At 49.1% G+C, this 21858-nt stretch overlaps 1 protein-coding gene across 3 annotated transcripts in view; it reads left to right on the top strand.

Annotated features, from left to right (window-relative positions):
* Window positions 1-21858, top strand: part of zip (myosin heavy chain 10) — a 92880-nt gene that overhangs the window by 21246 nt on the left and 49776 nt on the right. For all 3 annotated transcript variants that reach the window (XM_089587377.1, XM_089587376.1, XM_089587375.1), the window contains exon 2: window positions 20258-20414. In XM_089587377.1, the coding sequence (XP_089443503.1) occupies window positions 20258-20414 (157 nt within the window). The remainder of the gene's footprint in view (window positions 1-20257; window positions 20415-21858) is intronic.

Here is a 21858-nt window from a genome sequence, read left to right as displayed (position 1 = left end):
CGCATTTAGTGCCTTTCAGAACTGGTGGAACCACTCTGCAGTGGTGTGATGGGGAAATGAACAGTCAGTTTGTTCGGAAAATGAAGTGGATGCTGAGCAAATAGCACCTAGGCTGACTGCGACCGGTTGTTGGGAAAAGGAAGTGTGCGAGGCTTAGGTGCGGGAGTCCGGGTAGCTCCGGCGTCTGAGTCTTCTGTCGAGTCTGTTATGTGTTTTGGTCAGGAGATCCCGGAAGCCCTGTTTCCCGGGCTAGCCTAGAGGCTTGTGAAGATGTCTGTATATCTTCTGGTGCTTGGGTCCGTCCTTCCTATAGGAATTATTGGCGCCCGAGTTGGGTCCGTGCGAGCTCTGGAATGTATGCGGTGGACAGTATGCGGTGGACAGTATGCGGCGGTCTGTGGGCTCCGGACCACACCACATGCTGTGGGTCCAAAGCGCACGTTGAACAGGCCTGCCCGTTGCAAAACTTGCTCCCGGTCTAGACTGTTTGCTCCGGTCCATGCTCGTGACAGACTTCCGAGCGTACGTTTTGTCACGGACAGCTCTACTCAGCGCGCGCCTGTACCACTTCTCCGTCGCTGCGACGGTCGTCAGTCAAGTATACAAAACGGCTAGCTCCCTGAAATGCGTCAGTGCATGCGGTCCCTTTATTTAAATCAAACCCATTTTAACGCGCGGTGCGAAAAAGACGCGAGGACAGATCGTTCCATTCGCTGACGAGTGTGTCCGTCTCTCTCAGCCACGTAGTTACACGTACACGTATAATGCCGCGTCAGCAACATATGAACGCTTTGTGCCTCCCCGCCCGACTGACGTTACACTTTTACGTGGAATGCACCGTGGGCGACGAGCTCATATGACAACACGCTGTGTCGAGTAGTATACTGCTCGTATGCCACAGTGTACTACAACGCAATGTGCGTGGCACGTGTAGTCTGCAAAAGCCCCGGGCCCTGCGCTGCCTCGTGTGCTGGGCGTTACATTGCGCCGCTGTACCTATTTATACCGAGCTGCTGCTGCCTCGCGCCGAATAGTCGACTTTCGGGCGAACGGAACAAGAGGAAAGAACGAGGCGGATGCGCTTCATTCACAGAGCTGCCTGCACGAACTCTTTCTCTATCTCTCGCTTCTCTCCTCTCGTTTGGAATAAGCGGTGTCGGGTTCCTCCATGCTGACTGTGAATTGTACCCATGCTAATTGCCTACACGTGTAGTACGTATACGTATACAGTGTGTTTGTCGCTCGCATGAACATGGCTTGTATACCTCCTTCGCCAAAAGTAACCGAGCAACAGGTTTTTGCTTCTCAACCGAATAGGGGAGCCTTTACGGCACCCCTAAAGCCACGAAAGGTGTCGAAACGTGAGGGCAGGGGTTCACCTTAGTTCACAGAGATTCAGAGCTTAAAGGCTGCGATAAGTGCTTCGCTGCGCTGCTGAGAAACAAGCCACTGTTGCCCGGTTACTTTTGGTAAAGGCATGTATGTGTGCCCCCAAGTGCCCCTGGTAGTCGGAGAGTTGTGTGGTCGTGCTCCCGCGTAGTCGCCTTACCGGCGGCCAAGTTATTTCCACGTTTGTCGCGCTTCACCGCGTGATTTTCGGTAGGCTTGATTGCAAAATGTATTCTGCCGACGGTATGTAATGTGCCTCATATAAGACGTTGTTGCATATTTCCGAAGGCGTACACTCAACAGAAGGGGGTAAAATGGCGTGAGATTTCCTCTAGCGTACTTCTTATAAAAGGGAGTGCGTTAGATTACACCTTACTCCCTTTTTTAAAGGCAGGTGGTCGAAATTTCCGGAGCCCTTCACTACGGCGCCCCTGTAAGACGTTTCGAGATTTTTTTGAGACGTCCTGAGACGTTTTGAGACGAGACGTTTTTGGGTTGTTTTGAGACGTTTTGGGACTTAAACCCCTCTAAACCAACCCAACCAAACCTTCATAAAATATCCAGATGAGTGTGCTGTATGAGTTTACTTCCTTTTAACTCCCACATAGGCCTATTTTGTGTTTTAGAGTGTAGACACCCGCAGCACACAGCACAGAGAAAAAGGTCATAGAGAAGAGCTATTTGACCTACGGCGGTAAGATTTTGAACTATATTTTTGTTCAGCGCCAATGAACCAATCTTTTGCTCAGCTCTAAGGAGGACCCGAGTGCCTCGTGCTTTCTTAATTTAGAATCGCATTTGCAACCGGAATAGTCGTGCCCATGTATATGCTTTCATGAGCTGCTTTGCGCCGGCTGGCCCCGTTTTCGCTTTTTATTTTTATTTGTTCTATTCCACCATTCCATTTCGTTTGTGCGCGCGCGTGGAATCTGCAACGAGCTCAGCTGAATGAAATACAGACCACTGCGCGGTCTTTTTGTTTTTCCTTTCTTCTTTTGGCGTTGTCGTTTTTTTTATTTGTTTAGCCATGCGCGCCGTGTAGCGGGGCGCTGCACTACATCTACTTTCCTGCCTTGACATTCTTTTTATTTTCTTTCCTCCGTGCGTGTTTTTTTTTTTTTTTCTGGCGGCCTGTACAGATTGCACGCCGGAAAGAGACTGCATAGAGGGAGGGTGTGTCGGTGCCCGCCGGCGTAGGAAGGATATGGCCTGTAGAAATTTTTTTTTTGTTTTCTACGCACAGCAGTTGTGGAATTTTCGATACACTTTCGAGCGAAGGTCGGAAAAGTTCACTCGATCGGCACTGCAGGCCGTTTGCCTCTTCTGAGCGCTGTATCGCTGTAACGTAGTGTTATCATTATTGCCGTTGAAATGTGGAATGTACGTACGTGTTCCGGCGGTTTTGCTCCAGCGAAGAGCCGAGGCGCGCAGTGCGCGAGGAGGGACGGTACCGATTATTTCCCAGCTGCGCGGGATGAGGGCGTAGGGAAAGATATGTACAGTCTTTGTCAAAAGTAACCGGGCTGCATGATTTGCATCCAGCTCGTACAGTGGCGCCCTTACAGCTTCCCTGAAGCTGAAATGGTCGTTAAATGCAAGGACTGGGGGTCTTCTCACCGTCCAACACCTTTTGATCTTTAGGAACGCCACAAGGGCTCCACTGTACGAGCTAGAAGCAAACCGTGCAGCCTGGTTACTTTTGACAAAAACTGTACTTTTAGGCAGAGAGACAGTTTGATAGGGAGCTACACATGTTCTGCGTGTTACGTGCAAGGAACATCATAGGGGGTCATTCTACCGGAGGAAAACCACGTGCTTTAAGAATAAGAGTTGAAAGGTCACTTTCTTATCTTTTTTTTTTTTTTTTTTTTCAGTTAGCAGACAGTGTGGCAGTCGTCGGTGGCTTTGAACACGATGTGAAGACGTCGTACCGGTGGTGCAAAGGGATGCGTTGTCTCATCGTGGTTGCTTTTAGCTCGTACGCGTAGAGGGGGGGGGGGGGGGGGGGGGTTGACCTTCGGTTGCCTCACAGCCTAGCGTTCCCTTTCTCATTACCCGGGCCTGTGTACAGTGTACGTGCCACCCAGACACACCCGTTCGTTTCAAGCGAGGCCTTTCCCCGTCGTCGCCGGGGCCTCGCCGTTTGCTGTGCGGGTGTGGCGGCTTTCTTTCGGCGGCGACTGTCTGTCCCCCGCTGGCGGATGGCAATCCGACCCACCTTCGGTGCACGTGTCATGCGTGCGCTAGCAAGAGGAGGAAACCCGTTGTGTGAGAGGATGCCGCTATGCAGCACTGTCGCGGTCGCATCCGTGTCACTCGTCGCGTCCGTCTCCGCCTGCGGCGACGTCGTATTACCCATCTTCTCTACACCAGAAGGGGGGAAGGGGGGAATCGGGCGGCGAGGTGGGACACATGGTATGCTGCGTGTGACAGAGCGTATCCGTCCCCGTCGCTATTTGACGAATTCGAGTCGGCCTGTGTCGGTTCATTACCGCGTTCGAATGGCGAGGAGCGTGGATACGAGCTTACCACTGTCCTTGTAGAGGGGAAATATACGATAGGTGCATCTCATCGATGGTCATCCGTGGGGCAGACACTTGGAGCTTAAAAACCCCGCAGCGGTGGCTCGGTGGTTACGGCACTCGGCTGCTGACCCGAAAGACGCGGGTTCGATCCCGGCCGCGGCGGCCGAACTTCGATGAAGGCGAAATTCTAGAGGCCCAGTGTGCTGTGCAATGTCAGTGCACGTTAAAGAACCCCAGGTGGTCGAAATTTCCGGAGCCCTCCACTACGGCGTCCCTCGTAGCCTCAGTCGCTTTGGGACGTTAAACCCCAATAAACCAATAAACCACTTGGAGCTTAAAAGAGAAAAGGTCGCGCTTAAATTGAGGACTCTGCTCAAGAAGCGGAAATCGAGAGGAAGAAATGGACATCGGCAGGACATGGAATGCAAAGGGATGGTAAAAGATGGTCCCTTCGAGTAATGCAATGGATTTCAGTGGAAGACAGGGGCGCTGTAGATAGGTGGGCGAGTGAGAGTAGTATAAGACGGCCACAGCCGGTACAACAAGAAGGGGTTATTGAAGGAATACGGCAGAGGCCTTCGTCCCTCAGTGGACGCGTGATGATGAAAAACAGGCTTGCTTCGCTGGAAACGGAGTTCTCTGGTCAGGTATAAGATCCAGCGGAGCAAGTATCGCCCCAGCACGACCGTTTTCACAAACTGCGGTGACGTAGTGGTGTTCGTACTATAGGGTGTGCCATTGGGCGAGTTGGCTGCGGGTCGCGTAGTCAAGAAACGGGACTTTGAAAGACGAGGACGGCGACAGACGCGGGTAGAACGGCCGTGTAATCTTCCGTCCGTGCCTCGTCATATTTCGATGCGAAAGCGTTATATATACGCCTCATCAGCAACGGCACCAGGCTTCGACGTTGACCAACAGCAGTGGTGATGATGATGATTATGACGTCAGCGTAGTATAAAAGAAAAAAAAAAATAAACTTCTCCCGAAGAAACGGTTAATTGAACCGAGGACTTCAAGACTGCGAGACGAGGATGCAACCCATACGACACGAAATCGCGTTGCTTCTTGGCGAACCGAGGTGGACCTGGTGTATCCGTATGCTAATGAAGGAGGCGTCATTAGAAAGGAAGAGAAAATTAAAAAAAAAATATGTAGAGAGGAAATAAAGAAAAAAAACAATGCTTTCTGATTAAAAGCGTGTAAGTAGCGTTAAGTGTCCTCCGTTTTTTTCGCATCGTTTCTTCGTTGTAGCCGCGTTTACATGAATGCGACAGAATGCGGCTCGATCGAGTTGATTTTTTTAGTGAGAAGGAGCGGGTTTTGAGAAGGAAACATGCGACTCGTTCTCTACTCTTCCTCGGTGTTTTTGCCATTTTCTTCAGAAAGTGGACTCGAGTCGATTCCTGCCTCGTTCATGTAAACGTGGCTCGACGATGTGGTTGGTACTCGGCAGCCCTCGCAGGTTTGCTAATGGCCTATATTTATTCTTCGTCCGTTATCTCACTGACGAGGGGGGCGGTGGTGCGCCATTGACGACGATAACGGCGGGTAAGGGAGCAGAAAGAACGTATGGAGACCCTCCTATGTTTGGGAGGCGTGTCTGGTCCGTGGTCTAAAGCCAAAAATGTAAAAAACGTCAAAATAGCCCGGGCGTCTATGTAGTGAGTGGAGGGGAAAACAGCCGTGGACGGCAAAATAGTGCGAAAATAGCCAAAAGAGTGAAGATATAGTTTGAAATGAATCGAAATGTATTTTATGAGTGATAATTAATCGAATAAAATTTCATTTGCGTAAATTGATTAATTATCAGCAAAAACCATTGGACGGTGTAATAGGCTGGACAGGGATATAGTGAGCTGACGGGAAAGCAACCACGGCGCCATATTTGAAAAAGCAAAACAAAGTGGTTGAGATGAAAGAAGGTATAATCAGATTAAATGAATCGAACTTTAATTAAAGCATAAGATAATTACGTTAATTCAGCAGTGAAATTAATTGACAAACAATAAGAAAAGAGGCGACGAGTGCCGAGGGCCCCGCCGCGGTGGCTCAGTAGTTACGGCGCTCGGCTGCTGGCCCGAAAGACGCGGGTTCGATCCCGGCCGCGGCGGCTGAATTTCGATGGAGGCGAAGTTCTAGAGGCCCGTGTGCTGTGCGATGGCAGTGCACGTTAAAGAACCCCGGTTGGTCGAAATCATCCGGAACCCTTCACTACGGCGTCCTCATAGCCTGAGTTGCTTTGGGACGTTAAACCCCAATAACCAACCAACCAGTGCTGAGGAGGCGTCAATGCTTTCGTATCAGTGATCTCTAATTTTGTAACGCGATCAAGTGCGGATCGGAATCGAACGTTGTGAGGAGGTGATATGTGATATTGCGTGGCCCGTTTCGTGGTTTACCACCCTTCGGCGCTTCTCGTCACTCGCCCCATGTTGCCCCCGTCGTCGTGTACGGGTCTGCGTGCGCGTGATATTCTTCGTACCTCCCCCCCCCCCCCCCCCCCTCCCTCCGTATTGATATATCCGTGCTCGTCGCCGATACGGGCGGCGTATATGGAGCGCTGATACAAGATACGCGGCTGCCTCGCGAAGCGGGGCGATCAATCGAATTGTGCCGACTCGCTGCTATCGGAGCGGGCCACGGTGTTGCGACGTGTGCGTGCTGCCGCCGCTTCAGCTGCTACTTCACGCGGGTGACGTGTAAATGTCACGCGGCCGCGTCGTTTTATCAGTCGTTGTCGTGGTTTCGCGGGCACTCGGTCATCCTCTCCCCCCCTCTCTGTGCGTGCACCTGTCGAGCGCTGATACGGCTGACTTCTCCCATCAGCATTCATGTTTAATGAAGTAGCCCCCCGTTTCAATCTGTGGGCATATATGGGCGGCAGCCTGTTGTCCATGTTTTCGAGGCAGGAAGTGGGTCTTAATTAATTGGGTGTGGAGAACACGGGCTCGCAGCTCAGCGGGGTGTAGGCTTGGTGACGAGAAAATTCGAGCAGCGCTAGACAACAGGACCAGAGAGAGGAGGCACACACGGCGCTGAACTTGCATCTAAATTTATTTGAAGGAAAATGTGAATATATACATACAAAAATGGGCACACATGAGCACAGTCATACATCGAAGTTCAGATAAAAAGTGCAAAATGCCACAATATTCGCACCAGTTGTACCACCCTTTGTGCATCAATGTCATTTCTTTCGTTCACAGAACTAAAGAAGTTTTGCTATAACGCAACCATTCGATTTTCTGGTGATGTGGAGTGCTTCGGCGACTTCTCTCGTAGTCTTGTCACTGTGAAAAGACAACAATTTTGTGTAATCAAAGAATGGTGCGCATTTACACACACTGTAGGTGTGGATTGGCGTTCCTCGTGTTTTTTTCTTGTTCTGTTAATTTAAATTTTTTGACGCCTCTTCAGCGTGGTTCGAGGAATTCAAAACGGTGTATTTTTGTTTGATGTAAAAAAACAAAAAAGAAAACGTGGCTATGATCATCCTCGCTGCATGACGACTGATGGGTTCCCGCTGGTTGACGGATCCCATCCTTGTCGCTGATGCGGTTTTGGGGGCTGGCCTTATGAAGTGAGCGCAGTCTCAAGGTGACGACCTGCAAGAAGGTTTCTTTTTTTCTTTGGGGGGAGGGGGGAGATGGGGTAAGGTTATGAGTGTGTGATACGATCGCGTGACACAAAATTATCCAAGACTCGTATACTCAAAGACAAAACAGTCCAGTGAAACATAAACTGAAATGAAAACTCTCGATGTAACAGTTATGACGCATCAATAGCCAAATGCTATAGTTCTTTATGTCCGATAAGTAAAAGGACACGGGCCAAATATGCACAGTGGCGGAAAAGTTGCGCAGTTCGGTGCTCTTATAACAAAGGACCGTGCTACAGCTGCGGGAGCAAACGTTGGGAAACGATTGTATATATTATAGTCCAGTTGTAAAGACCCACGTTATGTTTTTGCAGCTGGATAGTTTTTTAAAGTTTTTTTTTTTTTTTAGCGGCAGTGCGGCGCATGTGTTTTGTGCTGTAGTAGGATGCAACTTAAATAATACAGCAGTCGCTAACAGTGGACCTGGGTCCGCGGCGCACTGTATTACTCCACTGGCCGATCGCACTAGTAAACGAAATCAATTCATTAGTGTTAGACTATATAAAATAAGCCAGGTATCAAAATTTTAGAATGTGGTTTTCTTGTGGTTGGCTTCTTGTTTAGGGAACAAGTTTTAACTACGGACTACTATTTTTTTTGTCGTGGAGGAATTCTGTGCGCCGGTCTTGAATGTGGGCGCAGCTTCTCTGCAGACTTAAAGGTGCACTGAAGAGGATTCTGAACATGTCTTTTTGCCGCGGGAACTCGATCCACACGTTCCTAGCATTCTTAGAAACAGTGACTTATTGCCCTGTGTGGCCGATTTCCCCAATTAAAACGAATTAACGTCCGGCTCCCGCCTTTTTTTTTTTAATTCTGCCTCGTACGGTGGGCGGAGTCGACCAACGCGTGGAGCGCCTTTCACCCAGTCCCGTGGAGACTTTGCTTTCGCTTTATTTTGTTTTTTAGGTTTCCATGAATAAATAGTTTCATTCGCAGATAATATAGCCGCAAAATAAGCCCGAAGAAATAAAAATACGCGCGGACTATTTGCTACTACGGACTATTACGTATTACTCCGCCGATGGCAGAGCGGCAAGCCGCCACGGGATTGGGTGAAAGGCGCTCCACGCGTTGGTCGACTCCGCCCACCGTACGAGGCAGAATTCAAAAAAAAAAAAAAAGGCGGGAGCCTGACGTTAATTCGATTTAATTGGGGAAATCGGCCACACAGGGCAGTAAATCGCAGTTTCTAAGAAAGCTCGGAACGTGTAGATCGAGTTCCCGCGGCAAAAAGACAAGTTCGGATTCCTCTTCAGTGCACCTTTAAGTTGTATCCGACTATAGAAGACTGTTACGGAAACCCTCCAACCGAATAAATAAAACACGCGGAATATTGTGTATCGCTAAAACTCCAAAAATCTGAGTTTTTCGAAAAAAAAAAAATCTTTGGGACAGCACCCGCCGAAATCGGCCGAAAAATAGATTAGATTCAGAGCCCTCCACTACGGCACCTTTCTTTCTCTTTTTCGTCGTTCACTCCCACCTTCCTCCCTTCCCTTGTTTGGGTGCCACCGAGTTGCGAGACAATCACTGCGCATTTCCTTTCCTGGAAAACCAATTTTCATTTTATTAGCCTGTTGCCTTGACTCATGGAAATGAATCGTCATCCGCCCGACTACGCTCACTACAGAGCACAGGTCTCTACCATGCCCTAGCCGCCGCCGTGGCCGAGTGGGTGTGGCGCTCTGCTGCTGACCCGAAAGACGCGGGTTCGATCCCGGCCGCTGCAGTCTAATTTCGATGGAGGTGAAATTCTAGAGGCCCGTGTACTGTGCGATGTCAGTGCACGTTAAAGAACCCCATGGATGGTCGAAATTTCCGGAGCCCTTCACTACGGCGTCCCTCTTAGCCTGAGTCACTTTGGGACGTTAAACACCCATAAACCAAACCAATTAACCCTGTCCTTTAGCTGCTGCGGCCGCCGTATTCCCGCAAACTTAATCTCATTCGCCCTCAAGAGAAATATATTCAAGCGAAAAGTATACAACAGGTGTATCTTACCGATGATCCATGATATGTAGCGCGAACATGATTGAGAAAGAAAGGGCACACTACACAAACGATTGTTGTCCTCTCTTCTGTTGTTGTGTTGTCCTTTCTTTGCCCTTCGTCCTGTTAGCGTTACATATCATGGATCATCTTTACCGACTCGCCCAACTTTCCACCCTTGTGAATTGTATCTTACCGGTACTCACCTATGGGGCAAAAACGGGGAGGCCAATAAAAAGGGTCCAGCTTAAGTTAAGGACAACGCGGCGAGCTATGGAAAGAAAAAATAATAGGTGTAACGTCAAGAGATCGAAAGCGGGCAGTTTGGGTGAGCGAACAAACGCGGGTTAATGACATCCCAGTCGAAATCAAGAGGAAGTGGGCTTGGGCAGGGCATGTAATACGAAGGGAAGATAACCGCTGGTCTTTAAGGGTAACGGAGTGGATTCCAAGAGCAGGCAAGCGTAGCGTGGGGCGGCAGAAAGTTAGATGAAAACGAATACATAAAGCCAATGGATATTCTCAGTCAGTCGATCAATCGATTTCGTGTATAGTATAGTACTTCAATGACAGGCGAACAAGTCTCGGGGAGCAAGGTAGAAGGAAAGCGAAGGAACAGTACACGGAACGATGCGGGGCGAAAAATTACGAGCGTGTAAATGGGGGTCACTATTTCTTTCCCGCGCTCGTGTGCTCGCATACAGTGGGCTTCTGGCATATGAAAGCTGCGCCGACGCTGTGTTGTGCCCCCCCGGCCGCCTCTAGATATGGAAAGCGGATCTGCTTTTGCGACGCCTCGCCCACAGCTGCAGCCCGGTTCCCTTAGCAACCGTCTCCGCTCTCTCTGTATTTTAGGACATGATTTACGGCCGCTTTGGAGATCCGCCTTTCTGGCAGAGAAGTACGGAAACGTTGATGCTTAAAGCTGTAGTAGGTAGGTAGGGACTAGTCGCGTTTATATGAATTCGACGGAATGCGACCTCGGTCGATTTTTCGAGACAACGAGCAGGTTTTTGAGAAGGAATGGCGTGACTCGTTCTGTTTTATCTGTCAACGTTTTGGCACTTTTTCTTCGAAAATGGCTGGGGTTCGACGTGGCTTGAACCTAGTTATACGAGTGAAAGATCGGTTAAACATGGTCTCCACTTTCTCAAATCAAATGTCAAGGTCAGGTACCCAGTGGTCAGCTATATGATCACGTGGTCATACTACGATAGCTTGGGCCATACCACCACGCAGTTCAGTTTGACCTTGTGAGGCATTGAAGGTCATTGTCCCATCCACATCGAAATCGGTACCCCGAGGAGTATAGCTCTCCTTCCCGAAGTGGACCGGAGTCGACTTCTGTCGCATTCACATAAAGGTGACCACTGAGGACAGCTAAATCCGGTTTTCGTAGCGAGAGCTACACTACGCTACCCAGTCGAGCATTTCGCCGTGAGCCTGGGAGGCCGATAGTGCGCATGCGCGAAACCAGAGGGGAGCAGCAGGTGTGCGGCGCATTACGTCAGAGTTCGCCGCCGCCGCGCGAGGAGCCGCGCTGGCCCATCCGACTTCGCCCGCCTGCGCCTCGCGTGAATGAGCGGCGGAGACGCCTGAGCAAAGAGAAGAACGTCTTGCCAAGCGGAGACGCCAGCTATAGTTTGTCTCTTTCTGGCTACATGGGCGTTTGTCCGGCGACGTCTTTTGTCGTCCGGGAAAATTGATTTAAAAATCTTCCCGCCAATCGATTCAAATTCGCGGCGTCGATCCTTACCGAAAAAGGATTGGTTGCCTCCGTTTTTCGAAGTGAATGGTGGTGTAGCGTGGCCTCCGGGATACGAGCTGAAAAAAAAAAAAATGACCTGACGATGGAGAAAGTAACGAATTTGGAGTCGACGCTTCCATTTTCTGCTTAGGAAATCGTCCGGGGGGTGGCGACACCTGTATTCCTTTTTTTTCTTTTCTTTTTTCTAGCTCACGAAGCCTCCGTTTTCGGCGCGCAGTGGTCTCTGATTACAACGCGGTACCCTGCACTGCAAACACGAATGCTCCTATGTGGGAGTGAAAAATGAGTAAGTTGACCTCTAGCACACTCCCTTTCATAAAAGGGTGTGCGTTGAAGGACAGTTTACTCCTTTTTTTTTTTTTTACTGCCGCCGCGGTGGCTCAGTGGCTATGGTGCTCGGCTGCTGGCCCGAAAGACGCGGGTTCGATCCCGGCCGCGGCGGCTAGAATTTCTTTGGAGGAGAAATTCTAGAGGCCCGTGTGCTGTGCGATGTTAGTGCACGCTAAAGAACCCCAGGTGGTCGAAATTTCCGGAGCCCTCCACTACGGCGTCTCTCATAGCCTTAGTCGCTTTGGGACGTTAAACCCCACACAACCAAAACCAATCCTTTTTTACTCTTTTTTGTTTAGAGTGTTTATCGATACAGGCCACACTGCTATTTGCCCTCAGTGACCCTTTGAACAGGTGCTCTCGCCAGGAATCTTGCCGGTTTCCTGTGCTGATAGAAAAGTGTGCAAGTTGAGGGCTTTGCATTGCCACGCTTTTTCCCGGTCGCCGGTAAATTCCTTCGCGGGGTAGAAGTTTCCCAGCGTTGCAGCCTTTTATGGTGTGAGTAGTGGCGTGCTTAGAAGGAACCGCTGGCGTTATCTTTGGAGTGCTCTCATCACGTTTGCGGCTTTGCGCCAGCGCGGGCAACACCTCTTACTGCGGCTGCAGTCCTTTTCTTATTCGGCACATTTCCTTATTCGGGGCCAGGAGAGTCGAACCTGTTACCTTGAGTGCCCCCTCTATTTCCCGGGAGCAGGTAACTCCCGCGGTCGTCGCGTGGTCCGCCGTGCTCCTATTTACATGCGGCTCCTGGGTGTGGCGGTCGTATCTTCACTGCGCATTTATCGGAGTTACTTTGTTCAAAAAAAAAAAAAGGAAAAAGTGTTGGAATGTCACCGTAGTTGGAGTGACGTGCGAAAGCAGGCGTTCATTCTTCGCCTATTTTTTCTGCCATCTGCGTGTGCAAGCAACCGTGTTTCTTCTCTTCATCTTCACACCCTCTCTCCACTCGGCGGCAGCTGGCGCGACGCCCTCCTCCCATTGGCTGCAGCCGGCGCGACGCTTCTCCGAACTTAGCCGAGCTCTCTGCCATTGGCTGCAGCTTTCGCGACGCTCCTCCGAACTAACCCGAACTTACCCGAGTTACTTGGGGGGGGGGGGGGGGGGGAGAGGGGGTTAGGGGTTTTCAATATGGTTTTTTTACATTGAACTTGGGGAAAGGGGGGGATTCGGCCTTGGCCCCGCCCCCACCTTTCGAATTCACTTGTACGGTGGCCTTCCTTGTTAGCCTCAATGGTCGTTGCCTATGCGTAGTCTGTCTCTTGATTCACCTCAAAAACGCCGTGTGCGTAAATTTTTTTCGCGTATTTGTCTCCGCATAGAGATGCAAGCTAAAACTCTCAACAGTGTCACGCCTATATACCCGTGCGCGCTTATATAACTGCCCCGCCCTGTCGATGTGTGGTATATACCGTCCACAACCCGCAGAGTGCATTGTTCTCGTCTTTTATCTCGAGTGCAGTCATTCTCGATCCTGCCTCTTCTTTCTGTTGTATTCTCTTCCAAGCCGTTGCTCCTATAGAGAGAGAGCGGACGGGGTCACTCTCGGATTTGCGCAAGCTCGGTCGTCGTCGGCGCGCGCGAGAGGCGCGAAGTGGCGACGATATCATCTAGCGCCTTCCGAAAGACAAATAAAAAAAGACTCTGGAGAGCCGAGGAGGAGGCGCGTCTCGCAGTTTCGTCATGCCTGCACGCGCCGTCCGCTCGGCCGCACATACGCGCAACACTGCGCGTATGTGCGGGGTATGAAAGCGCGCCACTGTTTGGGATCAAGGCTGCTCCGTCGCTGCTGCTGCCGCCGTTTTCCTCCATGCTGCTGCCAATCTTCTCCTCTCGTCTGAAAGCGTTGATGAAAGGCGCCGTAGAGGAGGAGAGGGTTTCATTCGGTGAGGACACGGGAAGAGATGCGCGGAGCTTGCGGTGGTTCGGGGGTGAGGGTGTGCTGAGAGCAGCCTCTTGCGCCAAAGTGTCCCGTCGAATTTCTCTCGATTATTTTTATTTTTATTTCAAACGCTCCCCTTCCACCACCCCCTCTTCCCTCCTCACTTTCCCTTCTCCGACCCTTCACCATTTTTTCTTTTTTATTTCTTTCCTGCATTCCTAGTGACGATGACCAATGCTGCGCTTGCGCCGTTCGTTGGGCGATCTTTATGTCCTGCGTTCGTTTTTGTGCTTGCTTTCTTCACACTTACGTCATGCTGCCTGGCGCAACGTTTGGTCCCGACCTCTTGGTTCGGGCCGCTCTTTGTTTTTTGTTTTTTCTTGGCGCCGGTCGTGTCTTCGGGGTTGCTGTTCGTCGGCGGCGAGTAGCCGATCCGCACTCGGTTTTGGAATTAGCGATCGACTTTAAATACCAGGTACCGTTGAAGAAGTAGGGCAGGCTCGTTGCTTACTTGCCTTACATGTGGGGATTTGAAGATCAGTGAACTTGAGTGGCTGGTCGGCGAAGCTTCGGAACGAGTGATATGATGGTGCTCGATCGGTTGTTGTAGAGTTTTGTTCGTTCGGAAAGCTGTTTTCATCTTCCTTCGATCGCTTTATGCCACCTGATGATACCTCTCTGCTTGCCCCAACGCATAGACAGAGTAGGCATGGCCGCCGAAATATGGGCGTCCATTTTTTTTTTGCTGGTACCAGCTCTACTAAAAATTTGATCTTCGCTTCATAGTAGACTATAGTAGGATACAACGTAAAAACAAACAGAAGTCGGTTAGTAACAATGAGCTATCGCCCGCTACGTCGTGTATTACTCCTCTAGCCAGTCACAAACAAGCCAGAGATGTCAAAATTCTGGTGCTTATAATTCCGTCTGGTGGTTAGGTTTTTGTGTATAGGTAACAGCGGACTACTCTCTGTCGCGGAACAATTCTGCGTGACGGTCACTGCACACTCAAGTATGCTTGGACTGCTGAGATAGAAAAAAAAAAAAATTAGTTGCCGACTGTATACGATTCGTTTTGCGAAAAACTCCTCTTCTTACCGAGGTGCCACCGAGTGCGCCGAATTTAATTCGGAGGTCTTCCGCTGCTGCGTTTCTCGTACTAAACAATGGTTCGCTCTTAGAGCTGCCACCCCTTACTCTACTATAGTCTTGTAAACTGAACTTTTTAAACCCTACTACTGCATCTGAAAGTGCCCAAACCCGATCAACGTCCCGGCCAGTTCCTTTGCTTTTAAAAAATATTCATTCTGTCTCCTTTGGCGCTCTTAAAATCTTGAGTTCGTGCAAGCCGGAAGTTCGTAATAAGCGACTTCGATGAATCAACGATTTTTCGCTGCCTGTCAAGATTTCAAGATTTCCTTTATTTCTTCCTTTTCAAGAAAGAGGGAGCTGAGGCAAAAGGCTGTAGTGCCTGACGAGGCCTCAGTTTGCAGTTTGCATGTACAGTTTGCAGTACAGTGCAACGGGAGAAAAAAAAAATGAACACTTTACAAATCAAACATTCAATGCATTATAGAGCAAAAAAAAGAGAAGCGGGCTCACACATTCCATAAAACCTGATCATAGCCGAGCAACAAAAATGACAAAGGCTGACTTCGCTTGCGCACGATAGATGAAACATACAATAATTTTTAGCGTTAATATTACTGCTCGGACACAAAAAGGGGCTGTATTTATTAGGTAAACTAACACTGTGTCAGATGGTCAGTGCACAGCTGCTGAAGGATTTCACATATTATTTTGCATTTAGTGGCGTTTGATTAATTTAATAAACTTATTATTATTTATTATTAATAATAAATTTATTATTCGTCGCGGACTTTCCTCTCCTCTTCAAACATCCCGAAGAGGTTCGCGTCTCTTCCCGCCGCTGGTGGAGAGAGAGCGTCGTCGAGCGGTTCCGCGCCGGTCAGTTAGGTCTCCTCCGCGCAAAGAAATCACTCGGGCGCACCGTACCGTGGTGCCGGCGCGCTTTCGTCACCTCCGCCGGCGTCGCCGCCTGCTCTACGTCAGGCTCGCGTCTCGAGGGCCGTATAGTGGCGACGCAACGGGCTCTGCTGGTCGGTTCGAACCTGGTTTGTTGGTTTGTGAGGTTTAACGTCCCCGAAGCCGCACACAGCTGTGAGGGAAGGGTGTAGTATAGACGGCTCCGGATTTATTGCGACCGCTAGCTCGGGTGCTAATTAAACCCCCCCACCCCACCTTCATAGTCATGATTACAGTGCGGCTGTGGCGACCGGCGCGCGTGACCTTGGGATTATCAGCCTGCGTCTACGTCGCTAGACACCGTGGAGGTTTGGTTTACTCGAACTGACACTTTGGCACCATCAGTGTCTAAAAATTTTGGTTGTGTGTTTCCTTCTTTGCAGTGATGCGTAAGACGTTCGGTATTCGATCGTTATTTTTTATTGAATGTCTTCTCTAATGCCGTTTCAGTCTCTCAGCAGCGAAACGATGGCTTTGATATGTCGTCAAAGGGTGGCCGTCACTTCTTGAGCCTTGTGTTCTAAATCCCTGCCATGATATGATCAACTGGGCAAGGCGCGTGACGTCAGAGAAGTGCAGATTCCTTTCTTGGACATGTATTGAACCCCATTTCCTTTTACTGCGTGCGTCACGATTTCCCTTGTCGAATGGGGGAGGGGGGGGGGGGGACTCCGGAATAGGAAGGTGGGGGGTGGGTTGTCGCCTCTCCCCATCATTTCTCCAGGGGGGAGGGGGGGTGGGGCGTTTCTAACTGCTTGCACTCAGATTAGATTTCTGACAAACGCTTCCTTCAACTCTAGAACGTCAGTAATGTAAAGCCCAGTGGGGCTGCGGTAGTTGGCTTCGTAGCCGGTCGTAAAACATTTCTTTTTGGTAACACCTAAATCAGTATCATGTCCGAATAAAAGTAGTTAATTGTCTGGTCCCCATATTCATGAGCATGTTTAGCAGAATTGGTTGGTTGGTTTATTGGGGTTTTACGTCACAAGGCGACTCAGGCTATGAGAGACGCCGTAGTGAAGGGCTCCGGAAATTTCGAAATGAACTATGCGCAGACTTTTCAATGAAACCGGTCACTCCTCGTTTGTTCATTTTTAATAATGCTGCTTCCTGTGAGCCACTGGCTTCAGGGACCGGTTGTGACTGTGCCCCTCACCCCCTCTCTCCTTCCCTTTTCATTACCCTCATCCCTCTTCCCCAGTGCAGGGTAGCCAACCGGAACACCCCTCTGGTTATCAGCCCTGCCTTCCCTCTTCTTCTTTATTTATTTATCTATTTATTTACTTATCCTACCCACAGCGCCATTGTCTGGCATTACATTGGGGGGTTGAAAAAGAAAGTATAGAAATGCCACCGCGTGCAGGCGGTTACAAAAAAAAGATAACATTGAGATAGACAGAACACGGAATTATTATACGTAAAAAATGTCACAGCATGGAAGAAAATGAATCATTTGATAATATGGACACTACTTCCTCAGGCAGCTTTTGTAAAGCTTTTATCTCTTTTATAAAGGTAAAGATGCCAATTAGGAATAAATTTTGGTATGTATTAATACACCTTCGAAGACTGCAAAATAAGACCAATATAAGCAAGAAATACAATGTTTATTTTAAATAAAACTTAGATGAAACGTGTAAATAACGAAACTGTAGTCTTTCTCCCCGCAAAGGAAAGTTCCGGAGTCCCCCGCAGTGACCGCCGTCGTCATCGCCCGTATTGCGCGCGGCGTATACCTGACGCGGTTTATCGCGACATCGCGCCCGGCCGCTGCTTGCAAAGTCCGCTCTCGCAACGCCGTGCCCCGCTGTTCGTGGGTGGCGTCGTTTTTATGCGCCTCGGACCTTCGCCAGCCGCTTCTCTTATGGCTGAGAGGGAAGTACGAGGAGGGGGCGGAGGAGGAAACTGAGCATTCAGCGTTTTGCGGTGCACGCTCCTTGGTGTCTGATGACGTCACTAGGAACGCGGAGAGGAGCAGTGGCCGGCTGCTCAAGGTGTCCCTGGTCCTTTCTCAGTCTCTCTCTCTCTCTCACACAGTTTTGTTTGGCTTACCTAGCTCTTTCACTGGAAAGGGGGAGAGGGGGGCGGCTCAGCTCAGCCTTGTGACGTCACGACGTTCGGCAGGGAGGTAGGGAGGAAGCACGAAGCAAGGCGCGAGTGAACTTGATGTCTTATTGTGCGTTGACTGAAGGGGGGGGGGGGGGAGCTGTTCTTTGTGGCCCGTTTTTATTGCCTCCTTGTGCGACCCGCTTTGTTGTTTCCCGGCGTCGCCGCCGCTCGACCGAGGTGTTCCTGCTCGAAGGGTTCGTTTCTCGCGGTCCCGCTCGATTGTCTCGCGGGCGAAGAATGAGAGGCAGCTGGCCTGCCGGCGTGCTTGCCGAGTGTACGGGAATACGGCAGGCGTTGCCTGGGGGGAGGGGGGGGGGGGGGGGGCTTTTGCTGACACATGCATCTGCACACTTTGTCTTCCCGGCCAGAGACAGAGGGGGCTGAGTCAGCCAATGAGGGCACAATAAAAGTGTGATTGGATCACATGCCAGCACACGTGCCCGGATAAAAGGAGTACAGGAACATAATTTTGGTTGTGTGGCTTGCCTTTGTACTGATGCACTAGATGGTTGTGTGTCCTGTGATACGTTAACGTGCTAGACATCAGTGAGCATAGATTGTCACGTGGAATCGTTCTGCAGCCGTAAATAAATTGCAGTTGAATTACGTCTTTCGTATTGCTTCAGTTTCGGCTGCAATGGCTGAGTGGCTGTTGTGACAACGAAGTTCAGTTTCGACTTCACAGGGCGCTTGAAGCTGCTGCTTCGTTTGTTGTCATTCCAGCTCTTGGTGCAGGCTGGCATAAGAGCAGTAATGGAAGCAAGGATTGATTGCATGGCATTGCTCTTTTTTTATGCTTCATGGGACCTGAATTACACACTTTTATGTGATGGGAACATGTCATGGCCGTTAAATCAGGAACTTGTGAGACAAAAAATTCAATTAATTTATTTAGCAGCTGCAGGTGAATTCCACATGGCAGTCAATGTGTAATGATGTCTTACGAACTGTTAGAAAAAAAAAGCACACAACAAAAAATTTGTCGTGCTTATTCCTTTGAGTGTAAATATGCGCTGCGCGATGTCAGTGCATTTCATAGAGCCCCATCTGGTCAGAGTTATACTGGAGTCCTCCGCTATGGCATCCATTATTGGTGTGTGCAGTTTCAGGATGTTGAACCTTGTACACTGTACCATGCCGGTTAGTGCTTTGTGAGCTTGGTTAAGCTCTTCAGGTTGTTGGGAGACTAGATCTGTGGCACTGCATCATCGCGTTTGAAATATGGAAAATAATTTGTATTTCATTGAGAACAGGAATAGAATGCATGAATTTGGGCGTAGTCAGTTACCCCAGTGAACTGATCTTATTTCATGCTGGAGGAAAGTTTTGTGTTTGGCCCAAATTTTACTGGATGTGTCCAAATTTCTGTGCCATAAAAGGTGCAGCGAAAGCTGTGCACTTTCAAGAAGTCAGTAAAGGCAATTATGGTCCATTCTTTTTGAGCCTTGGCTGCATATCCCTTCTATTTGCTTCCATCATTTGCTCCTCCATTTACTTCGTGTCGTTTGGTTGGTAGGTATTTTTTCCTGGTACTGCGTGGCACCTCGGAGCTTGTAGAAAACATCTGGACTACAGATTGTAGAATCCCAAACCAGATGGCTTTAAAAACTTGTTCGGGTTCAGCCGGCTGATGGGCAGAGGCCAGTGACAGGGGAATTTCAAGTATTGCATGTAGGTTGATAACACGGATGGAAACATGAAAACCCTTCTTTCATGCGTGTCACCCAAAGATAATGCTTGACAAGTATAATTGCCTGTCATGTCTTGTTCCTAATTGCAACTTTTTTGGTTTTTTTTTTTATTAAGAGGTGTGTGTGGTACCTTTGACTGAGCATTGTTCCTGTAGTTTATGTACTTGTTTTTGGAGATTGGGACATTTTCTCTTTATTCACAAGGCGAACAAAATAAATTTAGTTGGCAGACTACTTTTTTGTTTATCACGGATGTTTTTTTTTTTTTAATGAGAGCACATTTCTCATTAACTGCTGCACATCTGGTTTTCACGCACCGCTGTTTGAGAAAGGCAAAGTTAGTTTTTACTCACAAGACCGTGAGTTGCCTTAGAAGCTTGTTTTTTGGGAAAGCCGCCTTTAGGAGTTGTCAGCTTTTTGTTGCATTCTATTGAAAAGTAAAACATAAAGTATCCATGTTCACTTTTTCTGGCAATTCCAAACTTGCCATTGGCCCCAGTGCGGTGGATCAGTGGTTACGGCGCTGGGCTGCTGACCCGAAAGACGCGGGTTGGATCCCGGCTGCGGCGGTTGAATTTCGATGAAGGCAAAATTCTAGAGGCCCGTGTACTGTGCGATGTCTGTGCATGACCCCAGGTAGTCGAAATTTCCGGAGCCCTCCACTACGGCATCCCTCATAGCCCGAGTTGCTTTGGGACGTTAAACCCCATAAACCAAACCAAACTTGGCATTGATTGCAGCGTTTGCAATTCCAAACTTGCTATTGATCGCAGCATTTGCGACGTTTTCGTCCTGTTCTGAGACGTTCCTTTTAGGCCCTGCTTAATTGATCTGGCTGACCTGTCCCCCCCCTCCTCTCCTCCGTTGCAGACGTACTCTGGCCTCTTCTGCGTCGTAGTCAACCCGTACAAGAAGCTGCCCATCTACACTGAGAAGGTGATCGAGCTGTTCAAGGGCAAGAAACGCCATGAAGTGCCTCCCCACATCTTTGCCGTCACCGACGGGTCCTACCGCAGCATGCTGCAAGGTGGGGGCCTGGCTGCTTATTGCTGTCCTGTGTCAAAGTGCTGTGCTTAGGGTGGTTTCTTGCAGACTCTGCTAAGTATACTGTGGCAAATGTAGATCCCCGCTGAGGTTAATGGAGTATAGACACCGAATTTTGGTTCCGTGTTTTGTTCATGATGTGCAAGACATTAATTAGTAAACATAAATCGCCACATGCAGTTTGCCAGGACCCTTTAGAAAATTCTATAACTTCATTTCCTCAGTCATATTGTCTTGATCTCAGTTTGAGCAGCTGTAATGTCAAGAGTTCAATTCAGATGATAGGAGCCATACAAAAAGGATAGTATTGCGGCTTCTCCATTCGTTGGCGCTTTGGCTCCTGACGCAGGCTGGCGTAAGACTTTCAGGTAAAGTATTGAAATGGCGATTATGCGTCGGTTTATTTATGGCTCACATGACCCGACGGCAACTTTGGCATCGCAGCCACTGTTCTGATTTTGGAAGTACATTCAAAACATGAGAGAACAAATTCAGTTATAAATTATTTATCAGGCATAGGATTATTTCGCATAGTACTAATGTCCTGTGTATCATTTGAAAAAAAGAAGCACGTAGCCAGAAATTTGTTGCATCCGAACAGCCTTGTGGGTCATGGGTAACAATCAACCTTTACCACTGCAACCACCGAGGTAGCAGCATATTTTGAAATGAATGCTCTATGGCGTTGTTCTGTTTATAGAGTCTAGACCTCTAAAGTGTAGATCTTTCGTGGATTGTGCTTTTTATGGGATGTGAGAGGACATTTGAAACCGAACTATGAGCTCTGTATGCTTGTATTCAGATTTGCTGGCGACTTACAGTGTAAGCAGCAGCTTACAATGAGCCATGACTGTTGTTGCTTGTTGAAAATGCTCTCTGGTTGCAATCTTGTGCTCTGATTGAGGAGCAAGGGTTATGGGTTTCCTTGCTAAAGCTGTCCATAAGGCGTGTTTCTTTCAGCGTCATGTGCATCCCTGCCTCTTTGTGGTGCGTACATTGTAGGCGATAAAACGTAATGTGGTCCTATACACACAAGAAAAGTGAGAACCAAGAGAGCTGGACTTTACTTTCAGTTGAGCAAAGTGGTGTTCTGAGCCAGTTGGTAAAGCATGTTTAAGGGAGGCGTAGCGCGAAAAAAGACAGGGACGAGAGAGACACATGAATTAGCGCTGGTCCTGTGTCTTGTGTCTCTCTCGTCTGTCTTTTTTCGCGCTACGCCTCCCTTAAACAAATTACTTTCAGTGTTTCAGCCAAACACCCATCAGCGCTGTTATACATCACTGACTCCTGTATACGCAGATTGCAGTTGCAGTTGCGCACACAAGCGTAATATACGGCGCTAATTTGGTAGAGTCTATTCTGACTCGGGTATATGTGACAACTCCTAGTTGTCGGTGTGACAGAAAGCAAAAATTTGTGCAGTACTG

The sequence above is a fragment of the Amblyomma mixtum genome, chromosome 4, assembly GCF_055824585.1.
Source record: "Amblyomma mixtum isolate Tamu chromosome 4, ASM5582458v1, whole genome shotgun sequence".
NCBI lineage: Eukaryota > Metazoa > Arthropoda > Arachnida > Ixodida > Ixodidae > Amblyomma > Amblyomma mixtum.
Note: the sequence above shows the minus strand (reverse complement) of the source record. Positions and strands in the feature narration are given on the sequence as shown.